Source organism: Salvia hispanica, chromosome 5 (assembly GCF_029641045.1).
Source record: "Salvia hispanica isolate PSC_SH4W2 chromosome 5, Shi_PSC_v1, whole genome shotgun sequence".
Taxonomy (NCBI): Eukaryota; Viridiplantae; Streptophyta; class Magnoliopsida; order Lamiales; family Lamiaceae; genus Salvia; species Salvia hispanica.
This window is the reverse complement of record NC_142696.1, coordinates 37027462-37042438: the sequence shown is the minus strand read 5'-3', so window position 1 is coordinate 37042438 and position 14977 is coordinate 37027462. Positions and strand designations below refer to the sequence as shown.

Sequence of the window (14977 nt, the reverse complement as noted above, 5' to 3'; positions counted from 1 at the left end):
TATTTCCATTTTTGTCTATTTTTAAAAATTTATAACCTTTCATTTTTTCCATTTTTAGTAGTGGAATTCATATTCTATTAACATATTTTCATTCACATTTTATTATAAAACTAATATATAAAAATAGAACACGCATGTCATTAACTTTTTCAATCCACTTTTTATTACATTTCTTAAAAACCGTGTTAGATCAAATGGTGACAAATTATGAGGGACGGATGGAGTTAAAAAATTAAATCATGTTTTGAAGTTCATATGATATACTCTCTCTCCCTCTATTTCATAAGAATATACATTATTTTCTTTTTATCCTGTTTCATAAGAGTATGTATTTTCTAATTTTAGAACAAAAATTCTTTGTAATGGGAAACTCATACTCAACTAATAATATCTTAATTATTTTTTCTTTCTAACTCTTTTACTTTACTAATTATACGTAAACTCATTTATAATCTAAAATGTATACTGTTGTGGGATTGAGGAGTAATAGTCAATTTTATCACTTGATACATCAAGAGATTCACTCCCTCCATCCGGGACGAGGAGCTTTGATATGTCATTTCAGTTTATCCACAACTAAAAATCTTATTTTATTTTTATTATAAAATGACAAATAATATATTTTATTTATATTTTATTATTGTAAAATTAATATTTATTTATTTCTTCCGTCCTCATAAAATAGACAAACTTATAAATGATATGAATTTTAAGTGTAATTGGTAAAGTATGACAAAAATGGTAAAAGTAAGAAAGAGAGAAAATGAAATTGAAGGAATTTTGGTGGACTATGGAATCCATATTAGAAATGATGTGTATGATTATTATTTGTTAAAAAATTCATATTTATACTTGGTTTAATTCCCATATTAGAAATGATGTGTATGATTATTATTTGTTAAAAAATTCATATTTATACTTGGTTTAATTTTAGTGGACGTCCCAAAATAATAAATTAAGTTTATTTTTAGAGTATGAATGGAGTATAAAAATGAGAATTTCATTTATTTTATGTCATTATAGTACTGTATATCTATATGTCTGCTATATATGGGACTTAATTATAATCCTCACGAATCATTTCTCTGACGAGGCATTCTACTCATTGGTTAAAACAAGAAAAAAGGAATCGTTTATGGGGATGTAATCCATTAAAATGACTATATATAATAGGGAATCATTTTCAATTCTTAAATTGTGGAATGCACAGTATATTCAAGTGAATTCACATTTCACAGTTATGACAGAACTCTCATTTTTAAATCCACCACATCAAACAAAAATTTCATTCTATTTTACAATTTTATATTCCATCCGTCTATAAAAAATAATTTCATTTATAAATAATATGGATTTTAATTAAAAAATTAATAAAAGAAAGAAAAAGGGAAAAATAAGTAACATAAGAAACAGGGATAAAAAGTGGAATACAGTATTAGAGAAAGGAGTAAAAGTAAGTAAAATATTAAGGAGGAACTTTCCATTTTCAGAAATTATATCAACTTTTATAAAAATTTTGAAATGACAAAATGAGATTATTTTTCATAGACCGAGAGAGTAATTTCTTTTATAAATAATTTTTTGACGTAATTGTTATACTCATTATATACGTATCTATAAATTTGATTAACAGATATACAGATATTATGCACGTAATCAAATTTTGCAAATGTCAACATCGAAAACCACTTTCCTTTGATTAGCCTATATATCTGTATATATAATTTTTTATTTTATGTTTTGCTATCGTACGATATGCTGTTAATTGCCCTTCAAATTTTATCTTGACTTCGAAGGTGAATAAAGGTTAAAGATCTATATAGGGAATGGTGAAAGTGAAAAAATATAAGATGGGACTACTTTATTTTAGATAATGTTACCCTGTCGTTTCTAGTAGGTAAATTTGGAAAGATTCTTCTTTTATTTAGATCAAGGGAAGAGATATTGACGCAACGTTTTTTAATTAGACTAAGGAGGAGATATTGATTTTTAATATTATGAAATTTTTAAAAAGTTATATTTTTTTTCACAAATTTTAAAATTGGTAAATAATATTACGAACTTTATTTCGGATTTGTTTTTGTCCACGAATAAAAAAATTCACACAAATAATATTATGATACCGATTTTTTTTTTTGTAATTTCTCGACAACAATTCTGAGAGTTTCAAGTTTTTCAATCTTTGAAGATAGTTTTTCTTGAAGCACACTCTCCAAAATTGTTCTTCAATCTATTAAAATAACATGAATTTTTTTATTCGTGGGAAAAACAAATCCGGGGTAAAGTGATATTATTTGCCGATTTTAAAGTTCGTGGGAAAAACTCAACCTTTTGAAAGTTTCATGATATAAGATGTCAATATCCCTTAGATCAAGGTATAATATTGTTCTTGCTAATTTACAGTGGCAAGGATCACTTAAAAGTCCGTTTGAGCGGGATCGTGAGCAATCGGGTTGGTCATGGAAGACTAGCATGGAGGAAAGTTGCTCCACCACGTGCACAACTCCTTATGGTTTATTCTCCAATGACGGCTCAACACAAAGGAGAGATTATTCAGATTTGAACTCCCTGAGATTGAAGATAACTTGTGTGTCTTTTGCAAAGAAGAGCCAGAGACCGTTGATCATGTTATTTTCGGATACAGGTGCTCTAGTAGATTGTGGTATTTCTGTTGCGGCTGTTGGAATGTATCTCTTTGTTTTCCTATAGACCCAGTCTCATGCTTCCTCAGCTGGATGGACGCTCCTTTCATCAAATTTGATAAAAAGTTGTAGTGTTCCCTCTTCTATGTGACAACATGATCCGTTTGGTGGCTGAGGAACAAAATTGTTTTCGAGAAAATTGTCCCAAGTTGCGAAACTGAGAAGAGACTCTTACTGTGTAGGCTAGGTTCGTGGGCTAAGGGATGGTGTCCAGAGTTTCCATCTTTACCGGAGCAAATTTATGATGAGTTGAGCCGGGCTAAGGGACTGACATCAAGTATAAGACTAAGGTTGCAATCAAAAATCACTAATGAGGTTCGTCTTGCCCCCGGTTTGATGTAATGCTTTGTTGGCCTTGCTTGCTCGGTTGCTTGGTGGCTTTTTGCTTGTGGTGTGAGCTTTGGTCGTTTGTCTGTTTTTGCTTTTAGTTTTTTGTTGGTGCTTAGTTTTTTCGCTGGTCTTGGTAGGTTTGTATTTTTGTTGGGGAATTATTGTTGAACTCTTACTCACCATCTTTTAATTTGAATCTTTTTTTTATTAAAAAAAATAAAATAAAATAAGAATCACTTGAAAGTTAAAACATCCCCCGATACATTTTCTACTATACTAATAAAAGTTAAGACATGTGGAGTTTTTTACAAAATCTATAAAAAGAACTTTAATTCTAACTTTCCCATATTATCAGTATAAAAGGAATAAAATTTCAATTTTCTCAAATTTCATTATTATTTGAATTAAAATACAAGAAAAATGAAATGAATTAATGATAATCATCATAACATAGTGGTGTGTCTCATATATACAGGATTTTAATGATATATTTTCTACTTATATTTCTATATAGGAGTATTTGTTTTATAAGTTAAATTTGTATAACCATGACTACATATCACTTTTATTAAAACAATTCATTTAAAATACATTAATTAACATCGTGCATATAGATTCTCATCTTTTTATTACTCCATTTTTAAAAAATCATGATTTTTATTAATATACTATACGTATAAAATAGAGGTGTGAACAGTTTTTATAAAAATAAAAAAGATTAAATTTTACTCTCAAACTAATAAAATATGATTAGTGTAAAGTCATTCTTTGAAGAATTGGCTACTTAAAAGTACAAATAAATAAACGAAAACGAAAAATTTGATTCCCTTTTAAATTAAGTATACTAGGAAGTTTATTAGGAAAGTTGAAATTTGAATACTATTTATATTATAATAATGAACATCCACATGTCTAATTTTTATTAGCGAGTGTAGTAGGTGATGTATTAAGAAAGTTGAAATTTGAATCCTTTTCTATTATATTACGGATATTACATGTCTAATTTTTATTAGTACAGTAGGAGATATATTAGGAATGTTGAAATTCGAATACTATTTTTATTATTATAATGAATATTCACATGTCCAATTTTTATTAGTGTTGTAAAAAATGTACTAGGTGATTCCTACCGAAATTACAGGCACTTCGATAGATGGGAAAAAAATTTAAAATTGTTTCATATTCAAAAATAGAAATTGATTTTTTAATTATTTAATCAAAGATGAATGAATCTCATGTCACTCGATTACACCATCTGGGTTCGCTAACATTTTTGAGACAGATGAATGAGGAATGTTTATGAATTCAATCTATTAATACAAAAGGACATAGTGATTGAAATGCAATGAAGAAATTGAAGCCAAATGCATTAAAACACCAACTTATTTTGGCCTATTGTCATCCATTAAGTTATTTGGTTATTTCATATTAATGGCGCCAAATTAAAGTGACAAATAAAATCTCACCGATGTTTAAAGTTGAATCATATATAGTGCAAAATACAAGAGATTCGAATTGCTCAAATAAGATAATTGGTCATAATGTCATATAGTCTCAATATGTGAAGTATCTCAAGAATGAACAACTATGAAATTTTATAGTAGTAAATAAATAACATTCGGCGAATTAAGATACTATTTTTTAATATTTTGAAGCGGATCGTATATAAATATTCGATAAATTAAGTTACTTAATAATTAAATGTGATATCAAATACAAATCGAAGCGGTAACGGAACCACATTTATTAGTGGTGGGGCTATTAACCTCACCACAATTTCTTTGAATTATCCCTAATCATCCCACTTTATGTATAAAATACAAAAATATTAAGTTATGTCCATAGTCGCAAAATTTAGGCCCCTGCTTCAGAGCTAGGCTCCGCCTTCGGATAATTATTTTATCAATAAAAGGAAAAGTCAGACCACTGCAAGTAGCAAAACTCAGATTGCGAATTTTACAGTTAATATATCATGTAAATAAAATTAATGATATATAATAATCGTAATAATACCATAAATAATACTTGTACCAACAGCAATAATTTCTTTCAGTGCAATAAATCGCTTTGCCTCATGGTAAAGCTATTTCAGCCTACTACAACTGTCAATTTGGACTTTGATGCATATGCTTTATAAGAAGTACTAGTACTATAATTACTAGAATTAAGGATTAATTAGGGAGGAATGAGGATAGAGGAATACCGAAAGTTTTTTTTTTTTAGCAATTATATGTATATATTATACGTCTATTATAGGAGAGGGAAACTTAGTTATGCAACCTGTTGCCCCATTATTATTTTTTTGAAAAACCCATAAAAATAAAATAGAGTGAAATATGGGCTGGCTGACGATTAATTTCCCACCGACAAAATCTTAAATTCTTTTTATTTTTTTCGTGGTTTTTGGTTAAAAAAAAAAAGAAAAAAAACACACCAACAGACACTTAAGGGCCAATCCACAATATAATTGTGCCCCACCAATTTATATGAACGTTAAAAAAACAAATTTTCTATAGTGAAAAAACCAACTCTTTTGTCGCTCAACTTGACATTTTACCTCATTTACAATTTACTACTACTACTATAGAAATTAGTATGATGAGGGAATGATTTATTTATTTGATGGGATTTACTCCGTGTTAATCCCAATATCTAAATACTATAAAATAAACTTCATCTATAGAGCTTCAATCTTATCGTTAGTATATATACCAGGACTAATTAAATTTTATTGTCACTTAGTTTTCAAATATTTATCTTTAGGCCCTCATCATAACACTTAATAGCATAAACTAATTCAAACTTTTCAAAAAATAATCTTAACAAAATGGTGTCAAAATGTCTTCACCAATATCTAATAAAATAAAATGTAAAGAGCGAATGAGCTTAAAAACAAGAGATCTTTATTGAGAACATTTTGAATGCTAAAAAAGAAGGATAAAACGAAAGAAAATAGTCAAATCAATATTTTTGAAAATTGACGAATAGCTTGCTAATTAAATAACGACTGCATATAGATGATTTTTTTTCTCAATATATTTCCATTTTGCACACTCAAAACTTAGGTCGAAGTTAGATCAAACCTGCCCTATTTTAATTATTTCTCTAATCTACTCATTAGTACCGGGGCTCTTCTATTATGAGGTAGCAAAACAATTTTTGTGGTTTAATCATTTAATTATAAAGAAACCGTATAATACGAACCACATATATAATTGATGTCATCAATCGGATAAACATTGTTTGTAAAATTTAATTAATGAAATTGATATAATGATCGAAGCAAGCCAAATGATGTCAAATCAATGTACTAAGCATTGACAATTACATAGAGTAGCATTTAATTAGAATTGGTACAAATACATGCATCATTTGCAAGTTAACATATATTTTTCTATAATTAAGCATGGGGTCCTTGAATTTTGCCCTTTATCACAATTGAATTTTTATTGTTATTTCTTAGCATCCACTATTAATAAATAATTACGCATATTTGTCCACCTTTATACTTTATTAAATTTATTTACTGGTTGTAATTAGTGGTGGGGTTTGCTTGATTGTTTATAAAGAGCCTTTAACAAAATCATAATAGTATCATTAAAATTTCATAATTTTCTCTCTTTTTTCCTCGTGGGGAATCTTTTCCGGCCACTTTAAGCATAAGGGACAACTGATTAACAGAAAGTTGAATTTAACTAACTATGAGAGAAATAATCTCGTGTAAGTAAAAAACTAAATTAAAAATGTTGAGTTATAAATATGATACTATATCCTATGTGATATAGTGAGTCATGTGACAATGATGACGTTTAAGGTGACTCATATCATAATATAATCGATAAATCATGTAATATAAATATTATTAGGAAAAAAAGATACATGATTCGTATCTACAATCTACAAACATAGGCATAAGGGAACAACATATTAGAACAAAGAAATATGTAAAAAATAAATAAAACAAAGACTTCAACGTGGTGAGAAGATTTATAAAACCTTTTTTTTGGGATGAAGAATCTGATTGAAACTCTAGTGTTTTTCTTATTATAGGTAATATACATTTTTAAAATAGACAAAATTGGGTATTTTCCAAAAATTTAGAGAGAGAATGTCTTTAGGTAGGGATGGTGACATAATAACTGTATTTCATCTTCTCAATTGAGTGATTTATTCCATTCTTTTAAGTTTTAACAGTGTGGGATAAAATAATCAATTTTCCATCATTATGTAAAATGCAAGCAAACTTTCTTGGCCCTCCCAATTTGCTCTTCTGCACCCATCGGCCATCATTCATTTCCCATCTCACATCTCTCTCACACACACAAAAATTATTAAAAAAAAAAAATGAAGTAAAAATAAATGTAAGTTTCAACGTTTCATTATAGTCATGTTACTTTTTTCTGCAGGTCTTAATTACAGAGCCTACAGCAATAAATTCCCAATATTTATCTACCTTGATCAACCAAATTTATTATTAAAAATCCATACTTTCTTATTTAATTCAGTATAAATATATTTATAAATCTGGGTTTTTGCAATAATCAATATTGCTGTCTCCTGTGCTGCATCTTCTCTCTCTAACCAAACCCACACACAGACACACACACTATATTTGTTGCCATAATTGTATCACGTAACTTTACACCTTCATTTCCCCCATTGCTATAATTACTGCCAATTAAATTCAAGAACTCATCTTTTGAAGGGCTCTTCAGCTTGAAGCTGCCGCGAGCAAACACTACCCACGATTTCGGGTCCCTTTTTGCAGAGGAATCTCGATTTTCCAGCTCGAATTGAAGCAGGGTGAGTGCATTAATGTATTGATTTTGGCTAAAGATTGAATCTTTAGCTGAAAAAGGACTGACCCATGTCGGATTTGAAGGGGTTGATGGAGCCGGAGAACTGGGATTCCAAGTCCAGAATGGAGGATTATGAAGTCATCGAGCAGATTGGAAGAGGTGCTTTTGGAGCTGCCTTTCTTGTGCTCCACAAGACCGAGAAGACGAAGTAAGAACTTTATGTTTTCAGCTGCGTTTATGGCTTTGCATGCATAATGTAGATTTTTTACTTCTTGTTCTTGATTTTGTGTAAAGTGAGAGAAGGGCATGTTTACTTGGGCTCACGAACCTATTAGAGGACAGTACATCTTTCTTGACTTGTTGTTCTTGATTTTGTGTATGAGAGGGAGATAGATAAAGTGAGAGAAGGGCATGTTTACTTGGGCTCATGAACCTATTAAAGGATACATCTTTCTTGATTTGTTGTTCTTGATTTTGCCCCTGTACGTGTGTGTGTGTGTGTGTGTGTTGAGATAGAGAGAGAGAGAGAGATAAGAGCATGTTTATCTGGGCTAATTAGAATGCAACTTTCTTGACTTCTTATTCATTGATTTTGTCCTTAGTGTGTGTCTTGAGTATCTGTCTGTGAGAGAGAGCATATTTATTAGTGAGTGCAATTCTTTTGCAAGACACAAAATTACAAAACAGAACCGCATTTGTGTTCAAGAATTAAAAACACAATGCATTGTAAGCGAAAGGAAAATTGTAAGGTTCTAACTTGTACTTATAAATCTCACTTAATTAGGTATGTGCTAAAGAAGATTCGAATTTCGAAGCAGACTGAGAAGTTCAAGCGCACGGCTCACCAAGAGGTTTCTGAAAAACTTAGTTCTTGATTTCTCTGTTTTCTTTATCATGATATAATCTTTGCCTAGAATTGATTCAATTTGCATGTATATCATGTGAGTCTTGCTCTATATTTTGTGATGTTTGCTTGCTTTCGTTCCAGATGAACTTAATCTCAAAATTACAACATCCATATATTGTGGAATATAAGGATGCTTGGGTGGAAAAGGTACATTGTAGTTTCGTGTCCTTTTATGTTGATTGAAAGCTATCTCCGCCTTTCATGAAGTTGATGCTGAAGATACCTGTTTGTATTTGTGTAGGGAAGTTACATTTGCATTCTGACCAACTACTGTGAAGGTGGAGACATGTGAGTAGAGCGGACGAACTGATCGTTTTTGTTTCTTTGAGTCATGTTGATTTCTCTCCTTTCCTGTATTCATCTTTCCACTTATGCAGGTATGGGATCATAAGGAGGGCAAGAGGATCATATTTCTCTGAGGAGGTGACTAAATTTGCCAAAATTCTTGAGGAAATTTAATTCTGTTTGCAAACTCATCTCAAGTATTGGAATTTTTCTGTTTGCTTCAGAAAATATGCAAGTGGCTTACCCAACTTTTGTTGGCTATCGACTACCTGCATTCCAATCGAGTCCTTCATAGGGATCTCAAGGTTAGTTCTGTGCTCAACATAAAGCAAAGATGCATATTAGTATGGCCTTGTAATGTGACTGTTGTTGTTTGTTCTCTTTCAGCTGTCAAACATATTTCTGACAAAGGAAAATGATATCCGTGTTGGTAAGAAGGGGAAAGCAAGTTTCGCAGAGTAAACTTGGACTCCACATAACTGATTACAGTTGCTGATGTTTGCTCGCTGTTTGACTTATAGGTGACTTTGGGCTAGCAAAACTTCTCAACGAGGAGGAAGGCCTTGCTTCTTCGGTATTTATAACTCTGCAAGACTAGACATTTGTATTGTTTATGAAACATGGATATACAGCTTATTATGAAAACCTCTTGATTTTACCTATGAATACTAGTTTTGAACTGTACTTACATACCGGGGTTTATGAAAGAGCTGTGCTCGATTCATTTGGCTGACCGATAGTGCGAGTGAATCGAGAAGTAGGAAGACGATAAAGTCCTGTGTAATGTATTAGGGTGATGATGTTATGTATTCTAAAGTTACTCATACTGCTTGGCCGTTGAATTTGTGGATGATTAACGTATTTGACCCTCTAGGTTGTTGGAACGCCGAATTATATGTGCCCAGAGCTTCTTGCAGACATCCCATATGGCTATAAATCAGACATATGGTCACTAGGTAATGAATTTGATCGAATCAATCTTAGCTAGTTGTGTTTCAATTAGTTAATGACGAATTGCTGTTTTTCATAGGTTGTTGTATGTTTGAGATTGCTGCACACCACCAAGCATTCAAAGCTACAGTAAGTTGATTCTTGATTTGCATAAATCACTACCAAAAAAGAAGAACACTGTGAACTATTTTTATTCACTATTGCTATGATGTGTTGTTGCTAATATTAAAAATGAAATAGGATATGGCTGGACTTATAAACAAGATAAACAGATCTTTGATCTCTCCACTTCCCATTATCTACTCTTCCACTCTGTAAGTCCTTCACATCGACTGCGATTATATAAATTTCGTCGACACGAATATCAAGAAATGGAACGGGGTAAATGACATTGGTTTCTTGTTAATTATCATCTCAGAAAGCAGATCATCAAGAGCATGCTGAGGAAGAGCCCGGAGCATCGGCCAACGGTGTGATTTCATACTCATTTGATGTTGTTGCTCTCGTTGCTGAAAGCATCACGATCCTAATTCTGTGTGTTTGCTCGTCTTAGGCTGCGGAGCTGCTTAGACACCCGCATTTGCAGCCCTTCCTCCTCCGCTGTCACAATCCGTCAACAGTGTTTCTTCCAGTGAAGTCCCCGTCTCCAAGCAAGATCAATGAGAAAACGGCGAAATCCTCGCCTAGAAGCTCGTCCGGTTCTAGGAAAGAGCCTAGGGGGAGAGAGTTGAAGATGAAACAAAGGGAGCTGCTCCCATTGTTCGATGAGAATGCAGATATGCCTTATCCGAAACTATCAGATGGTGACGAGTTGGTGGAATACAAACTCGAGACAAAGAGAGTCGACCCCACGAGCTATTCAGGGAAGATCTCCCACGACAGTGAAGACTCCAAGAGCGGAGATGCGAGCTGTGAGACCACAGCTTGCAACGGAGATGATCTGGAAATGCCACCAAACGAAGCTCGTTCACACGAGCAAGACACGCATTCCCCCAGCTGTGCTGCTCAACAGGTTGGCGAAGCTCGTGAAAGTGTAAAGACAGAAGCAGACACAAATGCAGACGACGCTGCAGTCAAGATATGCAGCGAAACAGCTGAATCCAACACGGTTTCCTTTAGTCATGAAGGCGTCACGCCATCAACTGAAGAAGCTGTGGTCTCCAACGTCGTTGATGAGACCAAGGCGGAGCCCTCAAGCGAAACGAAGGAAGATGAGAATGAAGGCACACAGCACGTAGTAGGGAAAGCATCACCGGGCGATGATGCAGCTGAAGTAGTAGAGGAAGGTAAGGGCGATCCCGAGGCAGCTGTGCCACGACGAGCCGATGCCTTGGAGTCGTTGCTTGAGCTGTGCGCACGTCTGCTCAAACAAGATAAGTTCGATGAGCTATCGGGCGTGCTCAAGCCGTTCGGGGAAGACATGGTGTCTTCCAGAGAAACAGCAATCTGGCTTACAAAGAGCCTAATGAATGCACAGAATTTGCCAAAGGAGTCTTGATTGTTCAAGCGTTAGGGACATGATCAAGAACTTGAGACTTCTGATTATTTAGAAGAAGTGTGTGTGTGTGTGTGTGTGTGTTTTTCTGGGCTTGAATGTGTAATTACTTTGCCTGAAAGATTGGTGTTGTTTTTTTATCAGGAAACATGTGCTACTTTTTTTTACCTTTCTTTGAATGTATCAAGTTCAATAAAAATGTCATACTTATAATTGTCACCTCTTAGGAATTCTTATATTAATATAACTATTTTTATTTTTAACTAAAATTCAAAATTAGTTCTAAATATATGGTTGTTTTATAATTTTGATTCAAATAATCATGTTTTGTACATTCGTAATATGAAATCAGTCTGTTTTTTGTCTTTTTGGACGGAGATGTAAAAACTAACTTTCAACCGGAAGTTATTTTTTAACAGGAGTGATCAATTGCTAACTAATTAGCAATCTTAAATTAAGACTAAATTTTAGTTAGAAGATCTAGTGGTTGAAATAATGATACATGGATTATATTTTGAATTAAAAAAATTCATAAATAAAATTAAAGGGTAATAATGTCAATTCACTCTCATTAAAATCATCTTAAAACTTTAAATTTACGTAACTTTTTCGATTTAAATTATTTTTTCACAAAAAATATATCAAATTAAAGATAATTTTATAAGGATTCCAACGAGATCTCAGTTGCATATGTTCCGACGACGTTCGGATGATGAAATTTGATATTTTTTATTTTAATTTTCGTAAATGTTGATAACCAGATTTTTATTAACAAATACATCAAAAAATCTCAATAAAACCATGTAAAAATCTCAATAAATATGTATTGATATTTTCTTGTACTAGTGTTGATATTCTTATGGCATATTTGTTGATATTTGTAATACACTATGTTGATATAAAAAAATATTTACGAAAATTATCATATGATAACATAATGACGATATTACCCTTTTGTTGATATTTTGTCTACTATTTATTGAGATTCGTAAGATTTAATTTCACACACTCATTTTAAAATCTAAGAATAGAGATTTGGTCTTGATTTTAGATTAGGATGCTATAAGTATTAGAATATGACCATTTTTTAATATATTCAGTAAATGACTTATATCTATTTGACCGTCAAATTTTACTGCTCCATCTAAAAGGGATTAATTTCATAAGTTCAAGATGTGAAGGTAGGACTGTAGGAGTACTTAACTTTATGTTGCGGACCAAAACTGTAAAATGTTCATATGTTTAGAATTAATTTTAATTTTTTATTATAAAGTGTGAATGGGTTTTGTTTTTCCTTTTTTTGGGCGACATGTATGACTTAGTGAATTTTCTAAGCAAATTAGCTATTATTTCATTGTCCAAATAAATATATAGTTGGGAGGCTAGTCACATCAATATTGATTCAAGAAAAAATATGGGGTCTATTTTAAGATATTAATTGTCCTAATAGTTGGAAAGATAATTATCTCCTCCAAATATGATAAAACATTTGATCAAAGTTTGAAATTCGACATTACTGGAACAAGTTTTGTTGTAAAAATGAGGCTTAATCGGAAATAGGAGAACAACAATGATTCTTTTACTACTCCATATATTTATGGTTTTTTACAAAAATTCAGTTTTAATGTGAAATAAGAATATATATTTAGACCGTTGGATAATTTGAGTAAATCCAGATAATTATATACAGGCTACAGGCTAGCCGATACGACGCCGTTGCCGACACTAGCAACCACACAGAAACCATTTTAGCATATGATTCACTGTCACCAGCTGTCACCCACCCACCCCTACCCTCTATATAATCTCTGGTGTACAACCCCCAAAGCATTCCAGTACAGCTCTTCTCACGCTCAAATTCTTAAATTATTCTACACCGCTCAATCTCATCAATGGCGCAAATTAGCTTTAACAAGGCCGCCGCAATGCTAGCGTACGCCGCCGTCGCGCTCTCCGCATTCGCCGCCACCGCTTCAGCTCAGGCTCCCGCACCGGCTCCAGAGTCCGTCTCCGGAGATGCATTGTCGTTGTCGATCTCCGGAGCTGCCGTCGCCGCATCGGTTCTCCTTTCCGCCGCGGCGCTGCTGAGGCATTGAATTGAGTGATTTGAATCACTGAAACTTGAATTGCTGTATTTTTATGTGTGCATTTTTATGATTCATAGTAGTAGTAGTAGCGATTTGTTGTGGTTGGGTTTTATTGATATATTCTTTTGTATTTTATTCATTTCTGAGGAATAAAATGTGATCTTTGCTTATTAATGAAGCTGAATTTTCTATCTTCTTTTCATGTTTTTCGTAATTTTCAATTTAACTATGATCGTGTTTGTGGATTCCTCATTTAGTTTATAATCAAAAGCACTAAATCAGTACTATCAAATTGGTCAACAACAAGATTGCATTCAAAGAATATAAAGTTAAATCTAATGTCACGCTATCTGTCATTACAGAAATACACCGTTTTAACTCGGATTTACTGCTAAACTATTAAATATTCCAAAAATTAGAGTAATGTGACAATTAATTAACCTATTTAGTACATAGGAGAATTGGATTATTAGTAAAAATTGAGGGAGAAAAGTTATGAAATTTAAAAAGCAACGGTCCCCTACAATGCGTGTAGAGATAACGGGACATGAGGTGGGGGCACATAGTAATTATTTATGGACCCCTTCACATATGCAAAATAAACACATACTATAGTATCTTGTAGTATACAGTATCTAATCATCATAATTGTTAGGATGATTTTCTATGAATACCAAAATGACAAAATCAATCATTAAATTATCGACGGAGAGAGCATGACAAATTGACAAGGGATATACGTCACTTTATGGAGAGATGCATGTCCTTTGCTTTCCCAGCAAAGCGTCGTGCTCTGCATTTGTTACGAGGAAACAAGATATGTTATCACTATTATGTAAGTATTTTCTCAATTATTCAAAATTTGTTGCATTTCCTCACTATTTTGAGTAGGGGTGGCACGGTTACTATATACCGCATCGAGAATGGCATATCGCATAGTCGCATACCGTACGACAAATTGCGGAATGAGAAAATGTCATACCTATACCTTACCTTCGGTATACCACAATGCTGCTGGGGTTTGGTGCCCCTTGCACAGCGGAAGACTTGTACAAAACAAATAAATCAGACACGGATCTATTTGACCGATTATGCGATTAATCAATTCACATGTTAAACAGATAATTGCATGCTAGAACGCAAATAATTCATGCTTAGAAAATATAAATCCTAAAACATGATTTCTACGGTTTAGGGTTACCGATTTTGATTCTCCAAAGAATCGTCGATTGCTCGCGCCTTCTCCACGTGATGATCTTCGATACTAGACCACGGATCTTCTCTCTGGTTCCCGAACTGTATCTCGATATCAGGGTGGGCTGATCTCATCAAAATACTAGGACTCGAATAAAGAAGACACAAAATTCTCACGGAGGAGAGCTGAAGAATTTTCGAGCTCCTCTACTAATTAGAGAGGGGGA

General features: G+C 32.7%; 1 protein-coding gene across 1 annotated transcript; it reads left to right on the top strand.

Moving 5' to 3' along the window:
* The first annotated feature begins 7508 nt into the window (after positions 1-7508).
* Positions 7509-11638, top strand: LOC125190113 (serine/threonine-protein kinase Nek6-like). The gene is made up of 14 exons (XM_048087313.2): positions 7509-7835; positions 7915-8039; positions 8616-8682; positions 8820-8885; positions 8980-9026; positions 9116-9161; positions 9248-9328; positions 9411-9453; positions 9545-9597; positions 9898-9979; positions 10054-10103; positions 10215-10288; positions 10393-10444; positions 10528-11638. Exons 2-14 carry the CDS (start codon positions 7921-7923, stop codon positions 11470-11472), a joined length of 1725 nt encoding a protein of 574 aa, XP_047943270.1. The 5' UTR covers positions 7509-7835; positions 7915-7920; the 3' UTR covers positions 11473-11638.
* The last annotated feature ends 3339 nt before the right edge of the window (positions 11639-14977 follow it).

What these genes read in the sequence shown, in the direction of transcription:
- LOC125190113 (XM_048087313.2), top strand. Translation starts at nt 7,921, where the DNA reads ATGGAGCCGGAGAACTGGGATTCCAAGTCCAGAATGGAGGATTATGAA. An exon ending in CACAAGACCGAGAAGACGAA is followed by an intron (nt 8,040 to 8,615) that starts GTAAGAACTTTA and finishes TCACTTAATTAG; the next exon opens with GTATGTGCTAAAGAAGATTC. An exon ending in GATCATATTTCTCTGAGGAG is followed by an intron (nt 9,162 to 9,247) that starts GTGACTAAATTT and finishes TGTTTGCTTCAG; the next exon opens with AAAATATGCAAGTGGCTTAC.